Here is a 25602-nt window from a genome sequence, read left to right as displayed (position 1 = left end):
TCATAACAAAATATTTTAAATTGCAAAAATCTTTTTTTAAGTCTCAGACTGTTAGACAACAAATGAGACAACTGAAGTAAAATTCAAATTTTTTTTTTTTTTTTTTTTAAAGGCTGATCTTCTCAAGGCCTAATGTTATTTATTTTCCAGTGAAGGGATATGATTTTTATGCCAGGTACAGTTTTCCTTTAGCATTTTTAAGTGCCTGCTTTTTTTTTTTTTTTTTTTTTTTTTTTTTATGATAGTCACAGAGAGAGAGAGAGAGGCAGAGACACAGGCAGAGGGAGAAGCAGGCTCCATGCACCGGGAGCCCGATGTGGGATTCGATCCCGGGTCTCCAGGATCGCGCCCTGGGCCAAAGGCAGGCGCTAAACCGCTGCGCCACCCAGGGATCCCAGTAAAATTCAAATTTTATGTAACTTCTCCCCCAAATACTGTAAAAATTAATTGGAACTGTATATTAAATCACTGGTTTTCAACCAGGGATGATTCCACTCCTCCAGGAATATAGGGCAGTGTCTGGAGATATTTTTGGTCATAATTTGGAGACACAGGGGGCAGACAGAGTCTATCTAGGAAAAAGGGGCCAGGGTTGTGTTTTGCTTAACATCTTACAATACACAGCATAGCACCCGAAAAAAAGACTTATCTGATCCCAAAATATCAACAGTGTCAACATCAAGAAATCCTGTATCAAGTCTTAAAACTAAGTAGCTGAGGAAGAAATTCTCTACAAAATGCAGACACAAAGGATCAAAACTTATGAAGCCTAATGTCATTCCCTTCCCTAACCAACTTACTACTTGCAGTTACGCTATAAAGAAAAGGACACCAATAAATGTAAACAGGAATGAGCATTAATTTCATTCATCCAAACACAAATTCTTATGCTCAGTAAAGCCAGCAGGAAGAATTGTATCAAGAATTACTGGTTAAAGAAACTTACTAAGTACCCGAAACAAGACCACTGATGAGGCAGTATTCACGTTTCATATTGAATAAATCTAAGTTCTGGCTTTGTCTACTTGACTATTGTTTTAAACATTTTAAAAATGCCATTAAAATGAAGTTGTATTTCCTATAGAAGGTTAAGGAAACACTAGATTCGATAAATGAGTACCAAATACTTCAATCTGGACATCTGCTGCTCATCTCAAAGAAAATTTCCTTTTTAACATTTCATTCGTGGGGCTCCTGGGTGGCACAGTCAGCTGAGGGGCCAACTCTTGATCTCAGCTCAAGTCATGATCTCGGGGTCCCAGGATCCAGCCCCACATAAGGTTCCACACTCATTCAAAATAGAAGTCCTGTTATCAATAGTCTACAACGGACTTTGCGTTCAAGACTCTAAATCCACTCAAAAAGGAAGAGCTTACTTAAGACTGCTGGTATTCAGTTGGCAAATTATTTCATATACAAATAAGTCATCTTACCTTGCTTTCACTGATTTCTCGTATCCACTCTTTTACCAGGTTATTTAATTTTCCCAAAATTAAAATCCTGTTGATAGAGCAAATATCAATCAAGTATCAAGTGGTTTCATTACTAATTAAAAATGAAAATCAGTTCTCAATAGGTTGCTCCCTAAATTTTAACCAGTTTTTAAGTTATCAGAAAGTAAGCACATAGTAGTTAACTGTATGTAGGCACTGTTAAACTGGATAAGGCATTCCTTTGGCTGAGTAAGCATTCCCCTATTGACAATTCTGTACTTTAATAAGCAAAAAAAGCATCAAAACCCCTTTTTTGGGAATAGAATTCTATGTAGAAAAAAAGGTTTTTTTCTAAGCATCATTCTTGTCTGAAAAAGATTTCAGAGAATAATTCTTAGACAATGTCTCAAAATTAGTTTATTACACTGATAAAAAATTATAAATTAAAAGAAAAATATGTATCTGTGTATTCACCTGCGCTGCAGTTCCTCTTCCTCTTCAAAAACCCCAAAGGGCTTCAGAGTCTCAATTAGTTTTTGTGTAAGCAGGCAGTCAGTCTCCTTGGGGGCTGCTAAGCTGATAGGAGAGGTAATGCCATAGTGCTTCTGGGGCGGCTGAGTTTGTTGTGATCCCTGCGTTGTAACTGGACTACAAACAAAATTAGATAAAATTACTGCCAAAGGATTTCTACAATCTGAAACAAGCTGTTTGACTAGAAAAACGGCTTTAGTAAATAAAATGCATTTCTACACAGTTGGTTTCCTGACATACCTAAAATGACTGCTTTTAAAAGGCATCTTACAACAAAAATTAACCAACTAAAGGCAAGTGACCAAAAAGAAAACTCCATTTCTCTTCCAAGTATTTTAATTTTGCCATGACCTAAATATCTAAATTAGCTGTAAGAATCCAGATCAAATATACTGGTAGAGAAAACACAATCTAGAACATAGTGAACTTCTGAGAAACTTTAGTTCTTGAAAAGGAGCCAAAATCTGTTATACTGTTATTTCTAAAGCAATGATAAACACACTACAAAAACACTATTTAACCAATATAAGAGACTCTCCACAAATAGAATTTAGTAATCTGACTCATAGTGAATAAAATTTGTAAAATAACAAAGATCAATTGCAGAATGGGGGGCACTATATTCATACTAAGCTTAATACACATTTCTGGAGAGATTTGTACTCCAATAGTGTTTTTTTCCCATTTTAAGAGAAAATCTAGATTTTTACAATCAGTATTTTAAATCTGTAATGATTTAAAAAGGCATGGCATGCTTGAAATGCTTTAGGATATTAAATTGACTAGTCATTTTTTTGTTGAATTACATACATCGAATGTATATACATATATACACACCCCTATTTTTCTTTCCAAGTTTTAAGTATGTTTTTTTTTTTTTACACTGAAAAGGGAAAAAATGAAGTGTAATAATCAACTTAAGCAATAATGTGCCAAATCCAAGAATCCTACACAGGAAGTCCCATTATGCATTTAATAACTATCAATTGGGTTCTGGTTTGTACTGTAACTGCTGGACAGTGTTCTATATTTTGTCTTCTGATATCAACACAGAACTAAGAATGCTAGGAAGCCTATACTGCTTGTTTCTAAGTTAGCCATTGGTCCATTTATTATCTAGTCAGTGTTTCCTGATCCAGTTATGCACGGTCTCAATTTTAATCCAGGTTTATAATAACATTTACTAAATAAATGTAAGTCAGATATATTATCTGTTACAGCAATTAATTCATGTCAGATCCTTTCTCCTACTCCTATAACCTGAACTGCAAAGCTATATAAATGCTATGTTAATTCACAGAGCTGGGGATCCACATGACCACCAATCACTGCCTCAGACCACATATATCTTACATTAATGTCCTATTTTTCAAATTCATGTAGCATCTCCCATGATTAAAATATACAAATTAACCTAAGTGTAAAGGCATTCATGTCTTGGCTAGTTCAGATTTTTGTCAATAAACACATAGTTATCGTCAGGTTCCATAAAACTGACCTCAGAAATGTAGCCCTCAAAACTGCCTAACCATTTGAGAATTCTCCTTCATACTCTAATTTCAGATAAATTAGGTACTAAACGGAAGAGTACACTTACTACATATCCCAAAGTGATTTTTCTCTCGTATTTTTCATTGCTTCATAGAAGTTTCTCCAAGTAAACTAGAACCCTTCGTGACTATCACACAGGATTACGAATACTTTAATAAAGTATTTTAACATTGAGTAAAGCCAGAAATGAAAACAAGTGCAAGCTCACTCTAGTCAGACTTCGTTCAAACAAGGAGAGATTTCAAGTCCAGTGTGAAATGAATTCACATTTTCGTAACTTCAGGTAATAAACCTCAACTGGATTGTTTGTTTTGTTTTGTTTTGTTTTGAGCAAGTAGTATGTTTCTCTGCATTCGTTCCTTTTCTGATGGGGAAATCCATTACCAGTTGAGTTGGGTCATCAAAATATGAATACCCACTCTCTGTGAAGTTAAGGCTCACTTATCTTCCCCATTTTTTTCTTTCTCAAATATTCAAGTTTTTCATTGTCACACAAAAAACAATGCTTGGAAAGGCCCTATCTACTTCAAAAATAACACCAGAATATTAGGATACAAACTAATGTTTCTAAATTCACATCAAATCTGCTCACCCTAATTTGAAAAATATGTTGATTTTTATGAGTTTCCACACTAACATTTTGATAGGGAAACAAATCAGATGCAAATTATAGCTTTCTATTTACTTTATTCAAAATATAGTCACATCATCTAAATTAAAATCACATTTATTTGTCCCATCTAATTCAGGAAAGAACATATATAGCATATATCTACACACATATATCTATATAGATAGAGCATATATCTAATTCACGTACACATATAGAATATATACCGATTCAGGGGCAGCCCGGGTGGCTCAGCGGTTTAGCGCAGCCTTCAGTCCAGGGTGCGATCCTGGAGACCTGGAATCAAGTCCCACGTCAGGCTCCCTGCATGGAGCCTGCTTCTCTCTCTGCCTGCGTCTCTGCCTCTCTCTCTCTCTGTCTCTCAAGAGTAAATAAATAAAATCTTTTAAAAATTAAAAAAAATTAAAAAAAGAACATACACGGATTCAAGAACACATCTAAGAGAATAAAAATAAATCAAAATCAAAGGGAAAAAAAGAAATACATGTTCTGAAAATTACAAAATAAAAAGCCAATAAAAAATGGCTTAATCTTAAGAAGCTGGACTAGAAATTCCAGGCTGACATATGCTTTGAATATCCAAAATGTCCCAAGTAGAAACATTAACCATGACAGTACTTCAAATGGAGAAAGTCAAGTTTTCCATTCAATTCTAATATTAGAAATCAAGTAGAGTGATAAAACAACTTAAAGATCTTTTATTTGCTGATTTGTTTCTAACAAAACAAAAATACATACTCCAATAGTGGGTAATTTAAAGGATTCTGCTTTACAGACCTTCTCCTGGAACAATACACCAGACAGCCATCAATCCTAACAATGCAAAGTTATTCCTCCCATTCTCAAACACATTAGAGATCATTTCTATAGACATTTTTACCAGCATTTAGTTTTCTTCAGATATTAGTCCATATTTAAAATAAAACTCTACAATTACATGAAACAAAAACCAGAGTAGATACAGAACTACATACAGTATTTGTGATTCATTAAAATGTCTTTCAGGTTTTTACTATGAAGAACACTTGTGCTTTTTCTGAGCAGCTTATTTTCATCTCACAAATAGGATTTATCTTTACTTTTAGGATACTCTGAATTCTCAGAGTGAAACGGGCCATCCGACAAGTTCTCTACAACAATACAAGTATCACTATCTGTAAGAACTTGTACCCTAATTTCTTGCTGTTTTGTATTTCTATCCTTTTTCCTTTTCACTCAACCTTTTATGCAAAACATTTTGCTGGGTTTTAACATGTGACTAAAGCATTCTGTCTTAATCTTTTCTGGATCAGAGTGAGATATAAATACATACCTACACTTATAGTACATATATGTACTTTGCTCCCTCTCAAAATCAAAAGAGAGGGCAAAACATTACTTCTCCATTCCACCTGTTTTGGTGAGCAGGAGAGTGGAGCCTAGGGCGGAGGCAGGTGGGAACAGTGTTAAGTATTTGCAGAATTTTTCTCTGCCTTAGAAAATGGGATTTTTTTTTTAAGGTTTTATTTATTTATTCATGAGAGGCAGAGAGAGAGAGGCAGAGACACAGGCAGAGTTCTCGGAGAAGCAGGCTCCATGTAGGGAGCCTAACGTGGGACTGGATCCAGGTCTCCAGGATCACGCCCTGAGCTGAAGGTGGCGCTAAACCAGCTGGGCCACCAGGGCTGCCTGGATATTTTCTTTGCAATATTTAAAACACTTTCATCAGGGGTGTCTGGCTAGCTCAGTCAGTTAAGCATCTGCCTTGGGCTCAGGTCATGACCTCGGAGTCCTGAGATTGAGCCCAGTCTGCTTCTCTATCACCCTCTGCCCCTCCCCTCTGCTCGTGCTCTCACATTCTCTCAAATAAATAAAATATTTTCATCAAAGCAAAGCTTACACAGGACATGTGCCCATTTTTCCCTTTCTTTCTTTTTTTAAGTTTTAACACTCTGTAACAATTCCATTCCGACTATACCAGCTTTGACTCTTGGCACCTTGTTCCCATTCTTCTTTCTCCCTTGCCATGCCAGTCCACCATCCACACTCCTACCAAGCATATCTTCCTAAAACAGCTTCCTTAAAAACTTCCATGATTTCTGGTATTGGAATTCAAAATTCTTTTTTTCTATAAGTTTGCTCTTAACTCAGAAGCCATCTGATAAAATAGAAAGAATGCAGACTTGATTTCACAGCTACTAGTTACATATCACTCTGGTTTCACTTCTGTCACTAGTTATAGTATTATCCAGAAGTTGTACCTCTAGGGACTTATATTAGACTTTACTAAATCTCTTCTTTACACTGGATGGCAAACCAGGAATTTAAAAACTATATCATATCTATTAACACTAAAGAGTAGTTTCCAGGGATCCCTGGGTGGCGCAGCGGTTTGGCGCCTGCCTTTGGCCCAGGGCGTGATCCCGGAGACCCGGGATCGAATCCCACATCGGGCTCCCGGTGCATGGAGCCTGCTTCTCCCTCTGCCTATGTCTCTGCCTCTCTCTCTCTCTCTGTGACTATCATAAATAAATAAAAAAAATTAAAAAAAAAAAAAAAGAGTAGTTTCCAAGCACAGTTTTAATCCAATACTCAAAGGAAAAGTCCTTTCCCGATGCTAGGCTGTAGGGTAACACAACTCACTTAGGATAAACATTTAGGTACTTAGAGTAGTACATTTTTGTGAAATTAGTGCATGACTGTAGGTTGCTTATTTCAGCTATATATTTACTTCAAAAGTTTAAGCATCTAACTTAATAGGTATACTTGAAATGTCAAGAACCACTCTGGTACGGTAATGATAGCGCTAATTATATAAGTTCCTAGGATTTGTTAACTGTAGTTTAGTGGCTATATATACAAAGTATGATCAATCTCTGGATACATTATGCTAATAACCATTTCAAGTCACTGAGGAAAATAAGAACACTCAAATGGGTTTGGTTATCCATTTTAAAATCTAGATTCTAGATGCCATATTAAAGAACTAGAAATATTTCAAAATATTAAAAAATTAACACTATTTTAGAACCACATTTAAGCAAGACACACAAAACTCAAAAGCCATACACAAGATTTACCTACATAAAAAGATTTTAGCTTTTATACAACAAAAATATAAGCAAAGTTAAAACAAACGATAAGCGAGAAAAAATACATGCAATCTATCTCAAAAGACAAATAGTCTCAATGCATAGAGTTCTTAAATCAACTAAAAAAAGTTTCACTGCACATTAGGCAAGGAAACGAGGACAACTATTTTTCTGTCAGATTACAGAAAAACAAAGTTGATATACATCTATTAAAAATGAAAGATATAAACATACAATATTGGTAATAGTGTAAGAAAATGAGCACTCTTATCCAGCACAATGGAAATGAACATAAAAGCAATCTGACAATATTCATTAAAATTAAAAATGCATGTATCAATTTTAAAAGTTTATGTAGAGCAACTTCATCTCTAGTAATCTATCTTACAGGGCAGCCTGGGTGGCTCAGCGGTTTAGACCGCCTTCAGTCCAGGGCGTGATCCTGGAGACCGGGGATCAAGTCCCATGTCAGGCTCCCTGCATGGAGCCTGCTTCTCCCTCTGCCTGTGTCTCTGCCCCTCTCTCTCTCTGTGTGTCTCTCATGAATAAATAAATAAAATCTTAAAAAAAAAAAAAAATCTATCTTACAGAAATACTAGGACACAAGATTCAAACCAAAGGACCCGAAGTTAGGGAAGCATTTTTTAATTCACAATACAGTTCCAATATATGAACTGTAACACAAAAATCCAAATTTCCAGCCACTGTAGGATAGGGGTACAATAGATAAGACAGGTCAAATACAGGCCCAAAATCCAACAATAAACTTGAAATAAGTAATGCCTATTATCTCAGAATTATCCTCTTTGAGGGGGTGGAGTAAGTACCTCTGTGACTCCAGAGGTTGTGGAATTTGACCGTTCTCATAGGAATAACACAAAAAGATGCCCAAGGTTGTTCACTGGAGCACTGTATACAATATACTAACTGGAAACCACCTAAATATCCACTAATATAATAGAGGACTGGTTAATTACAGTACATTCTAACAACATAATACCATGCCATATAAAAAGAATGAGGTGATTATTATATGTGAGTAGCATGGAAAGATGCCTACAAACATTATCAGCTGAAAAAAAGCCCTGGAATATAATTATGATAATAGTATTCACTGAAACCTCAACATATTCCAGACAACATGTCAAGTACTTTACAATATTCCCAATTGTTCTTAACAACTCTACTATTAACTGTCTCCATGTTAAAGATGAAGAACGTAGAGAAACAACGGCTTGCCTAAATTCATTGGACCAGATTAAGAACCGAGGCATCTAATCTCTATGCTGAAGTGTCTGTAACATCTTTCCTGATACGTAATTTTATATATTTGAAAAAAAAAATTGGCTATAGATACATAAAAGCACACCAAAAAGAACTAAGATATTTTCACTTTGCACTTTATAAAGGTTTATTTCAACTTGTTAAATTATTTTAAATAAATGATGTCATACAAAAGGTCAAAATCATCTAATTCTACCATTCACCATTAAACTAAGTGGTAGCAAGGAGGCAAAAATAACACCCTAAAATTAGTCCCTGGCAGCAAGGGACACAAAATAAATGTTCAATTTAAAATAATTAGCGTTTTGATTATTAAATTTTTAAAAATCAGTTTATGCTACTCAAAACACATCATTGTAAAAAGAAATAAACAAGACTTTAAAAATGGATTTCTCGGACACCTGGGTGGCTCAGCAGTTGAGCAGCTGCCTTAGGCTCAGGTCATGATCCCAGGGTACTGGAATAGAGTACGCATCCGGCTCCCTGCAGGGAGCCTGCTTCTCCCTCTGTCTATGTCTCTGCCTCTCTCTCTGTCTCTCATAAAAAAAATAAATAAAATCTTTTAGAAAAACTGGATTGATGAAGTTTGATAATCCTGATGCCTTAGCAGTTTCCTGGAGCAATAAATAAAGCATAGTTTGCTTTGCATTTACTATTTCTAATTGTAGTATTGCATGGAGAAATCCATTCTTTTCTTGAAGCACCTTTTTCTCATTTAACTTCATTTTGCCAGAAAGTATAGCATTTATTAGGCTGAAATTTACTGAACTCCTAAATATGTACGAAAGACAACACTAAACTCAGGAATAAAAAGACAGTCTCTGCTCTCAGTGACAATCTTAGATTCGGTCTAGGATTCAGATCCTTAAAACAAGTTAGTGTAACGTAAAAGCTTAAAATAAATACTACAGAAACAAAGAACCAAGGCTATCCCAAAAAATATCCTTAAGGAGGTGTGCACTCCAAATGGCTTTGATGGGGGTGGGAGGGAGAGCATCATCCAGACAGATGATTAACACAGGAAAGGAAAGAACAACAAATCACCAATGGAGTTTTCCCAAATAGCTAATGTTTAATGACTGTGCATCCCAACTATCGATGAATCCCTGCCTCCTCATATTGGACATGTGGAATATGTTGTCCCCTAGGGTATCAACAAAGTCAACTGCCTTAAAATTAATAGCTACTAGCCAACAGAAAACACTTATCATTTCTTCCCAGTTTTAGTCAAGTTAAAATTGAAGCATCACTTGCTGGACAGTCTTCGTTGGAAGCAATCAGACAAATCAAAAAACTAATGTAACAATTCACCGCAATATAATTTGCTGTAAAGAGGCTTTAACCCTAAACATAATGTGCCCACTGGGATTAAGCAGGAAAGAAAGGATACTGGATAGAAGAGGAATAAGAGATCTTTTCTAAAGTACCTAAATGTACAGTCAATAATAATTCTTAACTCAAATAATACAATCTCTTTTACAAGAAGTTTAACATAGAACTTTTTAATTTTACTAGTAGCTTAGTCAAGCCAATAACCAAGACAATGTATTTGATCACCAAGAAATTTTACAAAGAATCACTAATTCACCCTCCATGTATTCTGTGTAAGTGGTACCAAACATATTTACGACCTCACTATATTCTTAAAAAACGTATTCCAGGGGCAGCCCCGGTGGCACAGCGGTTTAGCGCCGCCTGCAGCCCGGGGTGTGATCCTGGAGACCCAGGATTGAGTCCCACGTCGGGCTCCCTGCATGGAGCCTGCTTCTCCCTCTGCCTGTGTCTCTGCCTCTCTCTCTCTCTGAATGAATGAATGAATGAATGAATGAATGAATAAATAAATAAATAAATCTTTAAAAAAAAAAAAAAAACGTATTCCAGGTCAATCAGCCAGTGTTTAATAGGCAGAGGCAGAGGGCCCAGTAATAATTTATGCTCGATGGGACTAAAGTCTAATGAATCTCAGGGCGAAACTTTGGAAATGCAAGGCTGATTATGCAGAGAAAGAGTACTTATTTCTCAGTTATAATAATGGCTAAGTTATTCTTCCTTCCTAAGGCCATTTCCAACTGCCCCCTTGCCCACTCTCCCCAAGGGGCTGGGAGAAGTAAAACAACAACCAGCCAGACTACAATACTCAAGCATCAGTTTGCCAAGTACAACTTGAAAATGAAGAAAATCTAAATAAAATAGAGAACCTGAAAAATTATAAAGATATATTAGAAAAGTATTAATAGTCAAAAATATGTTGTTATAGTATCAAAACACACTAACTCCACGAAATGCAAGATGTTTTTGATGACCAAAATGACAGGAACCCTATTCTGAAACAACCCAAAAACTATAAAAGCCATCATAAAATTCAAGAAGCTGATTTCTGGACAAAACACAGAAGGAATATAAATTTGAAAGACAATTCTGTGACAGAAGAGATAGACAAATAAGATATCTAACAAAATCCCTACTTTTTTCCTTCCCAAATCCTTAAATTTCCACAAATGTGAATCTCTAAATCCTAATTCTGCAGACCTACAACCCAAAGATTAAAAAATAACACAATCCACAGAACGCGGTGGTCACAAAGTGGGAGTATGTAGAGTAGTAAACCTGTACGTGGCTTTAAATAAATAAAACTAAAAATACATTCTAAGATCTTAGGTTCAGTAGTGTTTTATACTTTACATACCCTTCATGTATATAATACATGTCACCAGTAAAAAAAAAACAAAACAAAAAATCTTGAGATTCAAATATTCTACACACAAGAAATGTGATCTTGAAAATTAATTCTACCTAAGACTTTTAAACGGATTCCAACTGAGCTGATCAAACACAGTTCCCAACAAAGCCCACAGGAGACCGTATAGTACTGGAATGAGAACGGAACATAGAACCCACCGTGGAATTAAGTAAACCCCTATCTACAACTAAAGCACCCTTAAGACACTGGACATGTAACTACTTCAAGCCTCCATTTAACCAACTTAAAGGGAACTAATACCTCCTCCAATGCTGTTTTGTGAATCATAAACTGAGAATATGCAATATTTAAAAGCTGCTGAATAATCAGAGCAATGAACATACAGAAAAAAAAAAAAGATGCCTCCCACCCCACCAAAATATGAAAAAATAGGAATCCAAATGGCTTCATTCTGGCCAGAATGCTTTCACCTGGGAGGGGTGAGGGTAGGGGATGGGGGTGACTAGGGAATAGGAATAGGAACTGAATAGGCTCATAAATGTATTCAATTCCAATACCTTATCTTCTAACTTCTCCATCTAAACACATGAACTGACAACAGATTTAAGGTAAAACACTACATTCCAAAACCACAGCCAACATTTATTTGGCACCAAGTAATTCATTACACAATCTCTAAATCCTAAAATCTGAAACCCAAAATCACTGTTACCGTCCCTAAAGGTTATCCAGTTCTGCATCTACAACAACAAAAAAATTTAAACCCACATGTGTGTCCATCCCTCCCAACTGTCCAAAAACCACCCAGAAATGCTACAATGACACCACCACTGGAAATAGCAGCTTGAGGCAGCACTTAGCTGTTCCTATATGGCAGCAATTCTCAAGTTCTCAAACTTTTTGGTCACAGACTCCTTTTACAACTCTTAAGACTTATTGAGGGCCCCAAGGATCTTTTGCTTATATGGATTATGTCTGCCAACATTTACTGCACTGGAATTATAATGGAGACCAATTTTTAAGTGTTTATGTAGTTAAGTACCAAGAAATCTGTTACATGTTAACATAAATAATTTTTAAAAACTTTTCTCCAAAACAAAAAATTTAGTGACACTAATCTCACTGTCTTACATTATTGCTAATCTCCTTAATTATAGCTTAATCAAAGACAGCTATATTCCTGTCTGCTTCTGCATTCAATCCTTTTGACAAGTTGTTTTGGTAGACATATATGAAGAAAACCTGGTGTCACACTATTTCAATAGCCTTTTCAAATAGTTGTGGATATTCTTTTGATACTACCCCAAAACTCCACAAGTAGTAACTGATTAAAGGTTAATTACAGTATCAAAGATGAAATCACATCAATAAATCCCTTACATAAGTGCACTAAAATCCACCGATGTAGGGGTACTTTGCAGGTAGAGCCTGTAACTCTTAATCTCAGGGCTGTGGGTTCGAGCCCCACGTTGGGTGTACAAATTACTCAAAAATAAAATTCTAAAAAAAAATTCATAGGTCTACACTGCACTTTAAATGTGCCTTTTCTTGTCTGAGGAAAGCATCCTCAACCCACGGACCAACCAACGGGAAAGCGGCTTCTCCAGCCCAGCCGTCCGTGCTGCAGTCCGTCTGCCCCTACTGCCTACGTCCTCCGGTCTTGCCTGTTTCTCCTGCCTAAAGGACATCTGGACATTTCGAATTTTTCCATAAAACTGATCATTAAATCTTTTAGAACTGTTAGGAAACAAGGAAACAAGGAAACAAGGCCTTCCCCTTAGACTTTTCCCTGATTCCAATTACCTTAAGTTTGCCCAAATTTGTGGGTGGCTTCATCCCCTCGACTAAACATTTAATCTTTTGTTTGGTTTACATCACAGAAGCACTGAAATCCAGTCCAATAAAATAAGAACCAGCCGTGAAAAAAATAAATAAATAAATGTGCCTTTTACCAATGTATGATTTTATTACATCAAAATTAGGATTATTTTCCAAATGTTGACATATTAGAAAATACGTATTTTTAAAAACATGGATCATTAATATCACTATCAACCTAACCAGAAACATTTTTTTTTTAACTACCAGGAAGCTGTCAGTCTCACAGTGACAGAGACAAGCTTTCCAAAATTCTAGTATTTATCTTAAAGTTCAAATTTATCATTTGGCCACCAATGTTGTCAGCTGTTTTCCTTAAAGAGACAGGCTCACTTCACTTTCAAGTAAATGTTAAATGGTCCAAGTGTCAAGACCCACAGCTCATTTTTTTTCCCCCAGATAAAAGAGCTCCAAGAGAGAAACACTACATTAGCTCACAAATCAATCAGGTGCTTTTCTCAAAACAACCATTCTACTTTTTAGCATACAGCTTTATGTGTACTTCCCATTTTAACATGGCTTATTTAAGACAGTCAGAATTTACTAAAATTAGCATGTCTTACTATTTCCACGAGAACTTTTTAAAATATGTGTGTGATGAATACAATGACTATTAGTCCAATATGGTGCCTCTGCCTCAATTTTCCCTAAGACAAGAACAGCATTATCCACTACTATTTTCACATCATTGATGAAAATGTCAATAAAAAAAGAGGTAACATTTTAGCACTATTATGAACATAGTTTGAATTTTATGTACTCCCTAAAAGGACCTCAGACACCTCCACTGAGACAGACACTCCACTCCTCAGACACACTGAGAATCACTGGTACCCATTACCACCCACCAAAAGGTCTCAGTTGTACCTGTTATGACTTCATGAAACTAATTTTTTCTGACAGCCCCAAGTATTTGGGAGTAAAGCTATTGTCTCCTCTGTTCCCCAAGTCTTGCTAAATATCTCTTCCAATAACTTCAACAACATTCTATGAATGTGGTAGGGATGATAGGTCACTGACAATGATTACTCTCCTCCAAATCTTTTTATTACACTTGTGATAGCCAGAACTGAACTGATTCGAATAATGGCTCTACCCAGTACAAGGTAGGGCAGAAATCAGAACACAGTTCCCAGAAAGGCGTTATACTCTATCAATGCAGTGATTCTCAACAAGGAGAATCTTGCCAGGGTACATCTGCCAACATGTGGAAATATTTTTTTGGTTATCACTACTGGAGAGATGGGGGCCGGGGCTCCTGCTGTTAAATTTACCTTACAACATACAAAACAGCCCCCTTCAAAGAATTATCTGACTGTGAATGTCAACAGTAGCTACAACAGCACCTGTATTAATGGATCCTAAAGACTACCAAAATTTCTGGAAGCTTCATCACTATGGCTCTTAAATCATACCAGTCTTTCAAAATTATATATGCTATTACGTATAACTTTTACACAAAACATGAACACTTGTTCACAATGTTGTAACGACCTAAACTTCAATAATCTATTTTTATTTAACCATCCTGACAGCTCAGCTATGGTCTATGCCACAGTCCCTCCCACCTAGATTTAACAGGACAAGCAAACTAAAATGCAAGTGAAAATCAAAACAATGGTAAGCCTAGAAAACACAATTCAAAACTTCAAAGAAACAAAATGAAAGACAATGTGACACCAGAACATGAAAAACAAAGAAAGCCAATTAATGAGGAAAAAGGCCTATTTAACTAGGCAGCCTGGCATTTTTGAAGTTTATCTAAGAATATTAGGGTTAAAAATGAGAGATAGCTAATGAAAAAAGTGGGCATATTGTTCACATTTCAAGAAACACACTGGAAAGCCAATTATCCATGTGTGAATCTGCTGTCTGAACTCTTCCATTTTATACATTTGAACTTCCAAAAAAATTTATGCTCTGAGGTCTTTAAGGAAAATGTACACCTCCCTTCCTCAAAGAAAACTGGGAAACAGCAGGCATAAAAGTATTTTTATTTTGTAGAGAAAAAGATACAATCACGTTATTTCTAATTAAAACCTCTTAAGGTGAACATTTCCTATCACTGATCAATTTGTAATACTGAGATGATCATCACAAAGTTGTTTTTCAAGCAGAGCAATAAAATGTGAGCTAACACAAAGAAGTCACATGGCATCACTAAAAACATTTAATTGCGCTGAACTGAAAAATGCCATAAAAATCAGTACTCCTAGTGTCTGTCTCCACCAGTCATAAAAGGATGAATGAATCAATTAACAGGGATTGCAGATTCTAAGATTTTAGGTCTGCATAATTAAAACAAATTCTCATTTACAGAAATATGTTGATAGGTCTCTCGAAAATGACAGGAGTGGTTGAGGAGCATGAAATCCTTTTTTAAAAAAATACTGTAAAGAGAAACGTATCAAAAGCTTGTGTCAAAGTTAGAGTCTCACCTGTAAAGAGAGAGACACACACACACACACACACACACACACACACACACAGGTACACAGTCATACAAGTAAAACTGTAAAACTATAATCAGCGATACTTGCTAAAAACAAATGGTCTCTACTCAAAAAAACAGGTAACCCGACTGACTTATTTCACTCAGCATAATACCCTCCAATCGGAGAAGAACATTATATATATATATATTATAAATAGTATACATATACATATATATATAATACGGTCTCATTCATTTGGGGAATATAATAAATAGTGAAAGGGAATAAAGGGGAAAGGAGAAAAAATGAGTGGGAAATATCAGAAAGGGAGACAGAACATGAGAGACTCCTAACTCTGGGAAACGAACTAGGGGTGGTGGAAGGGGAGGTGGGCGGGGGGTGGGGGTGACTGGGTGACGGGCACTGAGGGGGGCACTTGACTGGATGAGCACTGGGTGTTATGCTGTATGTTGGCAAATGGAACTCCGATTAAAAAAAAAAACAGGTAAACCTGAGGTGCTGCTATATTAGGTGTCTAGACGTCATAAAACCTTTACTTTGCATTTAGGTAAAACTTCGAGTGTCGATTACATAGTTTTGGGACTATTTTGGGACTACAAAGAAGAAAATTCGGCCCCTCGTCTCAAAAGGAAGGAGCACACTCACACTCGCATCTTCAAAAATGGAAGAAATGCAGTCTCACTATTGAGGCCTCTACACGGCTGGATATACGCAGGGAGGGGGAAAAAGAAAAAAAGAAAAGAGAAGAGAAGACAAGCTGTATAATCTACTTTCGGTCCCTTACAATGAGTTCTCAGATTACATCTCCCTCTTTGAAACACAGAAAAAGAAAAACTTTTCTAAAACGCTGCAAGGAAAAAAAAAAAAAAAAGTATAAAACGCAGACCTCGTGAGAGGAGAAGGCAAAAAAGGACGGACCAGCTTTTAAGCCTACAAATCAGAGAAATTAAAAGTACCCGTGGAGAAGGGAGGGAGGAGGCAAAAGGCGTTGAGGATCCTCCCAGGGCAGAACAGGGAGCACACACCCGACGCGACGCGCGGCGGAGGGACACCCCGGCAGGTGCCCCTCTGCGGGCGAGGGGAAGCCTCGGGGGGACCGGACGGAGGATGGGGAGGACGCGGAGGACCCGGGGAAGAGGGACCGGGGAGGATGGAGGGGAGGGCGCGGGGGGGGGGGGGGATGGAGAGGACGGCGGGGGGGCTAGGATGGGGAGGACCAGGTGGGGGGAAGATGGAGAGGACCGGGGGGCGAGGATGGAGAGGACGGGGGGGGGGGGGGAGATGGAGAGAACCGGGGGGGCGAGAATGAGGAGGACGGGGGGGAGGAGATGGGGAGGACCAGGTGGGGGGAAGATGGAGAGAACGGGGGGGGGGGGTGTAGGATGGGGAGGACCGTGGGGGAGGATCCGGAGGAGAGGATGCGGAGGACCCGGGGGGGGGGGGGAGGATGGCGAGGATCGTGGGGAGGACCTGGAGGGGAGGGAGACCGAGGAGGACCGGGGGGAGGATGGCGAGGACCCGGGGAGGAGGAGAGGACCGCGGGGAGGCGGCGGCGGTGCAAACAGCGAGGCTCCTGGCTCTAAGCCGGGGTGTTAGCTGGAGCCCGCGCGGCCCCGGGCGCGGAGGTCCGTGGCCTCGGGAGCACGCCCGGGGCTTCCCGGGAACGAGAGGAAGCGAGGGGCGCGGCGGAGGCAGACACGCCGCGACGAGCCCGGGAGACGCCGGGAGCGAGCCCGGACCCCGCGCGCGGACCCCGCGGCCTGCCGTCCCCGCCGTCCCCGTCCCCGTCCCCGCCGCCGCCGCCGCCGGGCATTGTTTTTTCCTCCTCCTCTTTCTTTTTGTTTCTGGTTTCCGTCCCCGGACGGGGCGGGGAAGAGGCGCCCGGGGCTCAGGTCGCCCCGGCCCTTCCGGAAGGGGAAGGCCCCCGGCCCGACGGCCGCGCCGCCAGGAAGCGGGGGGGAAGCGCGGCGGCGAGCGGGCCAGGAAGCAGGAAGAGCCCGGTTCCCGCCGGCGTCCCCCGCGGGGCCGCGGCCCGGCCCTCGCGCCACCTCCTCCCTCCCGCCCTCCTCCCCTCCCCCTCCCCGACGCCCCCGAGGCCCCGCGGCGTGCCAAAGAAAACAGAATACACATCACTTACAACGGCATCGTCTCCTGCGCCGGCACCGCCCAGTCACTTCCCCCCCGCAACCGCCGCCGCTGCCGCCCTGGGCATGATCCACTGAGGCGGGAGGGAGGGGGGGGGCCTGCCTCGGCCCTGGGTCCAACCCCACTCCCGCACCGCTCCCGCCGCTTTAAGCGCTTCTCCTCCTTCCCCTTCGTCCTAACATGGCGCCCGAGCGCTACCACAGCAACGTTCTAGAACCGCTGACGCCGCCACGCACGCCGAGCGCGCGCCTGCGCAAAGGCCGCCCGGCGCCGCGCAGCCTCACGGGAACCGTAGTTCGAGAGGCGGCCGGCGGCGCGGCCGTTTCCGCCCCAGCGCCGTCGCGCTTCCGCGGCGGGTGGCGGGCGTCGGCTGTCGGGTGCGAGCGGCGCGGTAGGCTCCGGGCGGCCGGCCGGCCGTCGAGCGGGGACGCTCCTGTCGCCGATGGGCGCGACGTGGCACCTCACAATGCGCCGCCGTTCCCGCCGCCCGAGGTCGCGGCGGCCGCGCTTCCCGTCGAACGGCGTCCGCGGCGGCGCTCGGAGGGCTCGGCCGACGGGCGAGGTGACGGGAAGCCCTGCCCCCGGGGTCGCGGCGACTGCGGTCCCCCGGGCGGCCTTCGGGCGAGGCGACGGGCGGGCTGCGCCGTGACGGCCGCGGGGCGGGACGCGAGCTGGCCTCCCCGGCAGCCCGGGCGCCGCAGCCTTCCGGTAAGTGGGGCGCCGACACCGCGCGCACCGCGGGGCTGTCGCGAGGCTTGGGGGCGGGGGGGCGGGGCGCCAGGCGAGTACCCCGCACCCGGGGCGAAACCCGGAGGAAGGGCGTCTGAGGCCGGCCCGGACCCTCCCCCCTCCTCCCCCCTCCCCCCTTCTCCCCCCTCCCCCCCTCCCCCTCCTCCCCCTCCCCCCTCACCCTCCTTCCTCTCCCCCTCCTCCCCCATCCCTCCCCTCCCTCTCCATCCCTCTCCCTCCTCACCCTCCCTCCCCCTTCTCCATCCCTCTCCTCTCCATCCTTCCTCTTCCCCCCTCCTCCTTCCCCTCCCTCCCCTCCTCCCCCTCATCCTCCTCCCCCCTCACCCTCCTTCCCCTCCCCTCCCCCCTCCTCAGCCCATCCCTCCCCATCCCTCCCCCTCCCCCTCTCCTCCTCCCCCTCCTTCCCCCTCCCTCTTCCCTCCCCCCTCCCCTTTCCCCCCTCCTTCCCCCATCCATCCCCCCTCCCCCCCCCACTCCACGAACTGGAACACGTTCTAGAGTGTCAGGCAGAAGGTTCATGACGGGGTGGGATGGAGAAAGCTCTAAATTGTGCAAGTAAGTAGATTCGGACTTTTCTGAGCTCAGGAAATGCTACCGCGTGTTCACGGAACACCTAGGAGGAGCAGCGGTCCGGGACTTAAAGGCCCAGGGAAGGCCGCCCGGGACCCAAACCTGCGTCTGTCCTAATACCGTAGCCCTTTGTCACAGGTGACTTTTGGGCGCTTGAGAAGAGGCTGGTGCACTTTACGATGTACCGCTAGGTGCCAAAATAGATTTCAGAGACCTCCGTAGGAACAAAATGATGAGATCCCTAATACGCATTCTCTATTCGTTCGTTGCACGCTGAAATCGTATTTTTCGGATATATGAAGGATGTCCTCAAAGGTAACGTTTTCTTCATCTGTTCCCTTTTAAAATGTAGCCCCTAGAAAATGTTGAATTATGTACGTGGCCCTCATTCGTCAAACAGCGCTGATGGGGAGGCGGACTGGCCCTAGACGCTCCACTCTTCCATGGTTCCCTCACCCTCTTGTCCTCTAGATGGTGTGGGTTGCGGGCCCAGGAGCAGACCTGTCCTTAAAAGTCTGAAAATCTGAGCTCCAGGAGGAATCACTAAAATAAAATTAAGGCTGCGGTCTTAAAATTTGCCCATGCACAGAGGCACTGATGATGTATGTCACAAATTTAAGAATAGGAACTTGTGGGCACCCCCAGTAGCTCCGCGGTTCAGCACCAGCTTCAGAGGTTGGGGTGATCCCAGAGTCCAGGGATGGAGTCACAGGTCACGCTCCCTGCAGGGAGCCTGCTTCTCCCTCTGCCTGTCTCTGCCTGTCTGTGTGTCTCATGAAAAAATAAATAAAATCTTTAAAAAAAAAAAAAAAAAAAAAGAATAGGAACTTCTTGGGGTGCCTGGGTGGCTCTCAGTCCATTTCTCGTCTGTCTTCCATTCATGTCCTGGGATGGAGCCCGGGGTCAGGCTCCCTGCTCAGCAGGGAGTGGGCTGCTCCCTCTCAGTCTGCCTCCTCCCCGCCCCCCCTTCATCGTGCATGTGCTCTCTCTCTATCTCAAATAAATAAATGAAATCTTATTTAAGAGGTGTGGGGGCTTCTGTACACCTGTAACTACAACGTAATCCAACCCAAACTTCACGAGCGAGTAACAAGCCAGGTGGTCACATATCCCCAGAATTTAGAATCCACTTAAGTATATAGCTTGAGCCGAGGAAGGTGGAGCAGGAGATAAAGCCAATGACCCCGAGAGCTGGTTAAGACAGGACCCTTATTGTTAGCTTTGCCTTGCTCCTCCTCAGAGCCCGGCCCCATCCCTCCAGCTGCTGCCCCAGCCCTGCAGCCCTCGCCTCCTTACCACAGTGCCTGTGTTCTACTGGCTGTGAAGACGGAGGAAGACATTTTTCTACCAGTATCTTAAGTGTCATTCAGATTTCATTTTCTATGGAGCAGTGTCATGAGTAGTGGGGAGAATTCCTAAGCTGGCTTTCATAGGTCCACAGTGCATTCAAATTTAAGAAATGCACAGAAATGTTTCTGAGAACAGAACCTCTTCATATATTGGAACTAGCAAGATTGTGTTTCAGTGTCATTTAGGAGGTGCTAATTAGAGATACTACGTTAATATGGAGATTTTTATCCCGATAATAAACTACAGTGATTTGTTTGGCAACTAATGATGCATCTGTTTAAAAACTTTTTAACCAGCATTAGAGACTCAACTCTAGAGAACAGAGGGTTGCTGGAGGGGAGGTGGTGGGGGGATGCGCTAAATGAGTGATGGGCATTAAGGGGAGGGCATTTGTGTTGAGTGCTGGGTATTATATGTAAGTGATGAATCACTGAATTCTGTTCCTGAAGCCAATGTTACACTGTATGCTAACTAACTAGAATATAAATAAAAATTTGGGGAAAATTTTTTTAACCAAGGTTAACTAGATCTAGGAGTTACTCGAGTAAAAATAGTAGCATTTTCATCTAATGAGTACTGTACCTTTTTAAATTCCCCTTAGATGTTTATTTATGAAGAATGTGTCTCCTGCCATTTGCATGAAAGGAAGAACAGCAATAGCACATTGAAAAGAACTAGCCCGAACCTGTGCCTCCTCTAGACTCTGCCTTTAGGTCAATGGCAAAAAAGTATTCCAGACTGAAGCCAAAAGGGCAAGTCAGTCTCCTCGATTCCTTCCTATGATTCCTAACTATCTCTCGATACCTGTAGCCAACCCATCGCCAACTCCTGTGAATTGCACCTCCAAAATCCATCAGAAGTCACCCCCTTCTCCATCTCCTCTGCCACCACCCTCATCTCAGCCACTGTGTTGTCTAGCGTGGGGTAGCCTCGGTGTTCTTCCCCTGCTTCTGCTTGTGCTTTCCTTCCACTCATCCCCCCATACAGCAGCTGGACTTTGAAAACGTAACTCAGATTTTATCACGCTCCCATAAAATGCAGTTTGATGACTTCCTATTGCTCTTAGAATAAAGCCAAACTTGACTAGCTTACAAAGTCTTGCGTGACTTGGCTCTTGATTTTCCCTCTAACCTCTTCTCAAACTCTGCCCCTTCCTTGCTGTGCTTCAACCCTACTGGCCTTTATTCTTTTCCTTAACCATGTTCAGCTCCTTGCTGCCTCAGAGCCTCCATGCTTCACCCCCGTTGCACTGCTGTCCTAGCCCTTCCCGTGGCTGGCTTGTTCTCAGCCTCTCGAAGCTCAGATGTCAGTGCCTCCCAGATGCCATCCCAGACCACCGTATCTAAACTGTTTACTTGCATTAAAATCTTTATCACATAACGAGAACTTCCTCACTATTTTTTAAAATTTATTCTGTCATCCTCACTAAAATCTAAGCTCTATGAAGAAATGAACCGACTGTATTGTTCAAATTATTCTAAGCCCAAAGCACAGAACCGTGCCTGGCACATATTGGTACTTAAGAATTAAGTTGTTTCTGATTCTTTAAAAACAACTTAGATTTGCCCGGTATTTCCATTCAATTATTTTCTATTTTTTTCCATTTAGTTCTTTTCAATTCTGTAATTAATCTGGCTAGAACAAACAAAAACAGTTGGTAATTATCTTAGCATGAGCTGCCATAAGAAAAAAACCACAGAATTGGTAGTTTAAACAATAGAAATTTATCTCCCACAGTTCTGGAGGCTGGGAAGTCCAAGGTTAGTTAAGGTGCCAGCATGGCCAGTTTCTGGTAAGGACACTCTTCCTGACTCATAGGTGACAGCTTTCTCACTGTGCTCACATGGTGGGGAGAGGGACCCAGGGAGAGGTGATGGGAGGGAGAGGAAGAGAGAGGGAGAATAAGTTCTCTGGAGTCTCTTTTAAGAATATCCTACTGGATCATGGCCCCACCCTTATGGCTCCATTTAACCTTACTTCCTTAGAGGCCCCATCTCCAAATACAGTCTCATGGCTGCAATGGGGGGACGGGGGTAGTACTTCAACATATGAATTTGGGGACATTCAAAAGTTCATAACAATAATCACCTCAGCATCCTAACTCTTAGAAAGTAATGATGTCTATTCAGTGATACTAGTTTAGTGCTCGTAAAAATTTGCCACAAATTTTAAACTATTTAAAACATTTCAAAAAACAGAAAAACACATTTATTACTGAACATTTTCTGGGAGTCAGGAATTTGGCTATGAATTAGCTGTGTCCTCTGATTCAGGGTCTTGAACAAGGCTGCTTTTGTGGTGGGCTGGGGAGTCTCATCTGACGGCTCAACTGTGGAAGGACTGACTTCCACACGCATTTGTTGGCACAATTCCAGCCTTTGGAGCTGTTGGATTGAGGATGTCGGTGTCAGGATGTCAGTGTCTTGCTGGCTGCTTGCTAAGGGCCCTCTCAGTTCTTAGCCATGTGGGTCTCCAACAGCGCAGCTTGCTTCATCAAAACACATTAGCTCAAAAAGCAAAAGATTCTGCTAGCATGATTTCATAGTCTTAGGTAACCTAAGATTTGCTGAATTCCATAGCATAGAAGGAAATCATGGGTTCCACCACACTCAGAGTCCAGAAAGGCATGAATTCCATCAGGCATGGATCATGGAGGGCTGTCTTAGAATCTGCCTTCCTTCTCAACTAACCTGACTTTGTAAATAACACCTAATACAGTGTCATACACAAAAACACTCTATGTAATGAATTTGAATGGTATTGATTAATTTCAATATTTTTAACAAAAGACTAATGTTTTTAAGTGGGAATTCAAATGGTATTTTTCTTTCCTGCAGTGGATCTAAGGAACTGTATGGGTATGAACAGGTCCACATTTTAAGGAATTGTTTTGTCTTGTTTTTAGTTTAGGACACATGGTATATTTCATTCTTTTAAGGTAGACTACTAATTCTTTTTTAAAAGATTATTAAAGTATAGTTATATAGTAATGTGTACAAGTATTAACTCCTTTGTGCTTGTGCCTCATAACACTGCCTATTGAGCTGTATGAATTTTATCCTGTGTACACTCTCATGTACTCTCGTTACTCATTACCACCACCACCATTGCCATGTAACCCCTATTTTTACCTCTATCACTATGGACTAATTATATCTGTTTCTCAATTTCATATACATGGCATCATATGCTATTCACCCTTGTATGTAACTTCTTTCACTCAGCGGTAGGTCTGTGAGACATTGTTGTGGGAGTGAGGATTGATTCTTTTTCATTGCTGTGTACTATTCTCTACTGTCACACTATCTTTCTCCTGTTGTAAATATCACAGTATATCTTTCTCCTATTAAGGGATGTTAGGGTTTTTTTCCAGTTTGGGGCTTTTATGAGTAATATTACTTGTATATTCTTGTACATGCCTTTTTGTAGACATAAGCACTCATCCTTCTTGGGTATATACCCAAGAGTGGAATTGCTGGATCATGTGTATACCCATACTTACCTTTAGTAATACTTCCAAAGGTTATCACAGGGATAGGGCCAATCTGTAGTCCCACCAGCAACATACGTGTGTTCTAGTTGCTCTACATCCTCCCCAACACTTGATGTAAACAGTCCATTTAAATTCAGCCCTCTGGCAGCATTGTGCCCAAATCCCCCTACAGTTTTCATTTGCATTTCTCTCCTGCTTAATGCCTTTGAGCGCCTGTTAATATGCTAATTGTTCATTTGGATATTCCTCTTTATGAAGTAGTTTCTCAAGTCTTATTCCCTTTTTTTTTTTTTTTAAGGATTTTATTTATTTATTCATGAGAGACATAGAGAGGCAGAGACATAGGCAGAGGGAGAAGCAGGCTCCCTGAGAGAAGCCTGATGCGGGACTAGATCCCAAAACCTGGGGATCATGCCCTGAGCCAAAGGCAGACGCTCAACCACTGAGCCACCCAGACGTCCCTTGTTCCTATTTCTAAATTGGATTGTCAAAAAAAAATTTTAAAGGTGTCTTTGTTGTAAATCAGGTGATTTGTTAATGTGTAGATCTGTTTCTAGACTCCTTATTTTTCCATTGATCTTAACTACTGTAGCTTTATAATAAGTCTTGCTATCTGGACAGTGAAGTCCCTCAGGTTTTTGTTGTTCCCTGAGATTATCCTAAGTTCTGTTGTATTACCATATACATTTCTGAATCAGATGATCACTTCCCAGCAAAAAAAAAAAAAAAGAGAGAAAAGAAACACACTGGGGTTTTGCTTAGGATTGCATTGACTCTACAGATCGTTATTTGGGGGAGGAATTGAAGTATTAACAATATTGAGTTTTACAAGCCATTAATATAGTTTATCCCTCCATTTCTTTCATTTTACCATTATCAGCAGTGTGTTATAATTTTCAATGTAGAGGCTTTACACATCTTTTTTAGATTGCAGCTGGGTATTTTATTGTAAATGATACCAGTCTTTTATTTTTTTTTCAGTCTTTTAAATAATATAACAAACTATGTTATATATAGTATAATACAAATATAAGTATAGTAAAACTACGGGATATATAATACGTTCATCCAAATTATAGTTCTATCAAGAGGATGCTTAGCAGTGACAAGCTGGATTGCTCAGATTTTAGGAGGAAAATTGCCTTCAGAGACCTTAACTGTAAAGTGACACTTTATGAATCAAACCAGAAAAATGAAAAGTCACCTTAAAGACAACGCCTCCTAACCTAAGACCTGAAAGAATGAATATATTAATATCTCCGAAGAGACAATGTGTCAAGAGGAGTCATGGAGATAAAAACTCACTGCTCATCCAAAGACCAGGTGAGTGCACCTTGTCAGGAGAACCCGAACACACAGGACAGGTATGGTGGGGGTAGTGGATCAAGCTAGTGGAAGCCACTGCCTTGTCCTCGTTTTGCACTCGCCAAGCACTCGGGATCATCTGGCTACTTACCCTGCTTCTAGGAAAAGAAAGTACTGGTGAAACGGGTGCAAATATCCACCCACTCAACAGTTACGTGTCTCATTGTAAGTGTCTCATTGTAAGTTCAGTCGGAATCCTGTCTTCTCTCCTGGTCTCCTAGGAGATTAATTAAGACAAATCAGCATCTCAGGGTCCTACCTGACCTAAGACATGGCTGAGGCTAGACTCAAGCGTGAATTTGCCAAAATCAGTGCCACTTCATGAAGCCTCTTAGTGACCCTCAGAGTTACTCAAGTATCCCATCCCAGCCTATGGAAATGTGTATAATGGAC

General features: G+C 41.4%; 1 protein-coding gene and 1 long non-coding RNA gene across 9 annotated transcripts in view; one reads left to right on the top strand and one right to left on the bottom strand.

The window, feature by feature from the left end:
* Positions 1 to 17882, bottom strand: part of PAPOLA (poly(A) polymerase alpha) — a 58082-nt gene extending 40200 nt beyond the window's left edge. For 3 of the 6 annotated variants that reach the window (XM_038545676.1, XM_038545678.1, XM_038545675.1), the window contains exons 1-3: positions 17674 to 17881; positions 1908 to 2081; positions 1434 to 1500 (exon numbers count right to left, since the gene is read on the bottom strand). In XM_038545676.1, coding sequence (XP_038401604.1) covers positions 1434 to 1500; positions 1908 to 2081; positions 17674 to 17681 — 249 coding nt within the window. In that variant the 5' untranslated portion in view covers positions 17682 to 17881. Of the gene's footprint in view, positions 1 to 1433; positions 1501 to 1907; positions 2082 to 17673 lie in introns of all 6 variants that reach the window. The other 3 variants (XM_038545677.1, XM_038545679.1, XM_038545674.1) reach the window with 2 other exon arrangements.
* Positions 17883 to 18289: 407 nt separating this feature from the next.
* On the top strand, positions 18290 to 24573 carry LOC111097154. 3 transcript variants are annotated; one of them, XR_005363745.1, is made up of 3 exons: positions 18290 to 18389; positions 19140 to 19316; positions 20953 to 24573. It is a non-coding gene; the product is annotated as an uncharacterized LOC111097154 (long non-coding RNA). The 3 variants fall into 3 exon arrangements; XR_005363746.1 differs by lacking the exon at positions 18290 to 18389 and adding an exon at positions 18885 to 18986; XR_005363744.1 differs by lacking the exon at positions 18290 to 18389 and having other exon boundaries at positions 18894 to 19316.
* Positions 24574 to 25602: the final 1029 nt, after the last annotated feature.

The sequence above is a fragment of the Canis lupus genome, chromosome 8 (genome assembly GCF_011100685.1).
Source record: "Canis lupus familiaris isolate Mischka breed German Shepherd chromosome 8, alternate assembly UU_Cfam_GSD_1.0, whole genome shotgun sequence".
NCBI classification, from domain to species: domain Eukaryota; kingdom Metazoa; phylum Chordata; class Mammalia; order Carnivora; family Canidae; genus Canis; species Canis lupus.
Note: the sequence above shows the minus strand (reverse complement) of the source record. Positions and strands in the feature narration are given on the sequence as shown.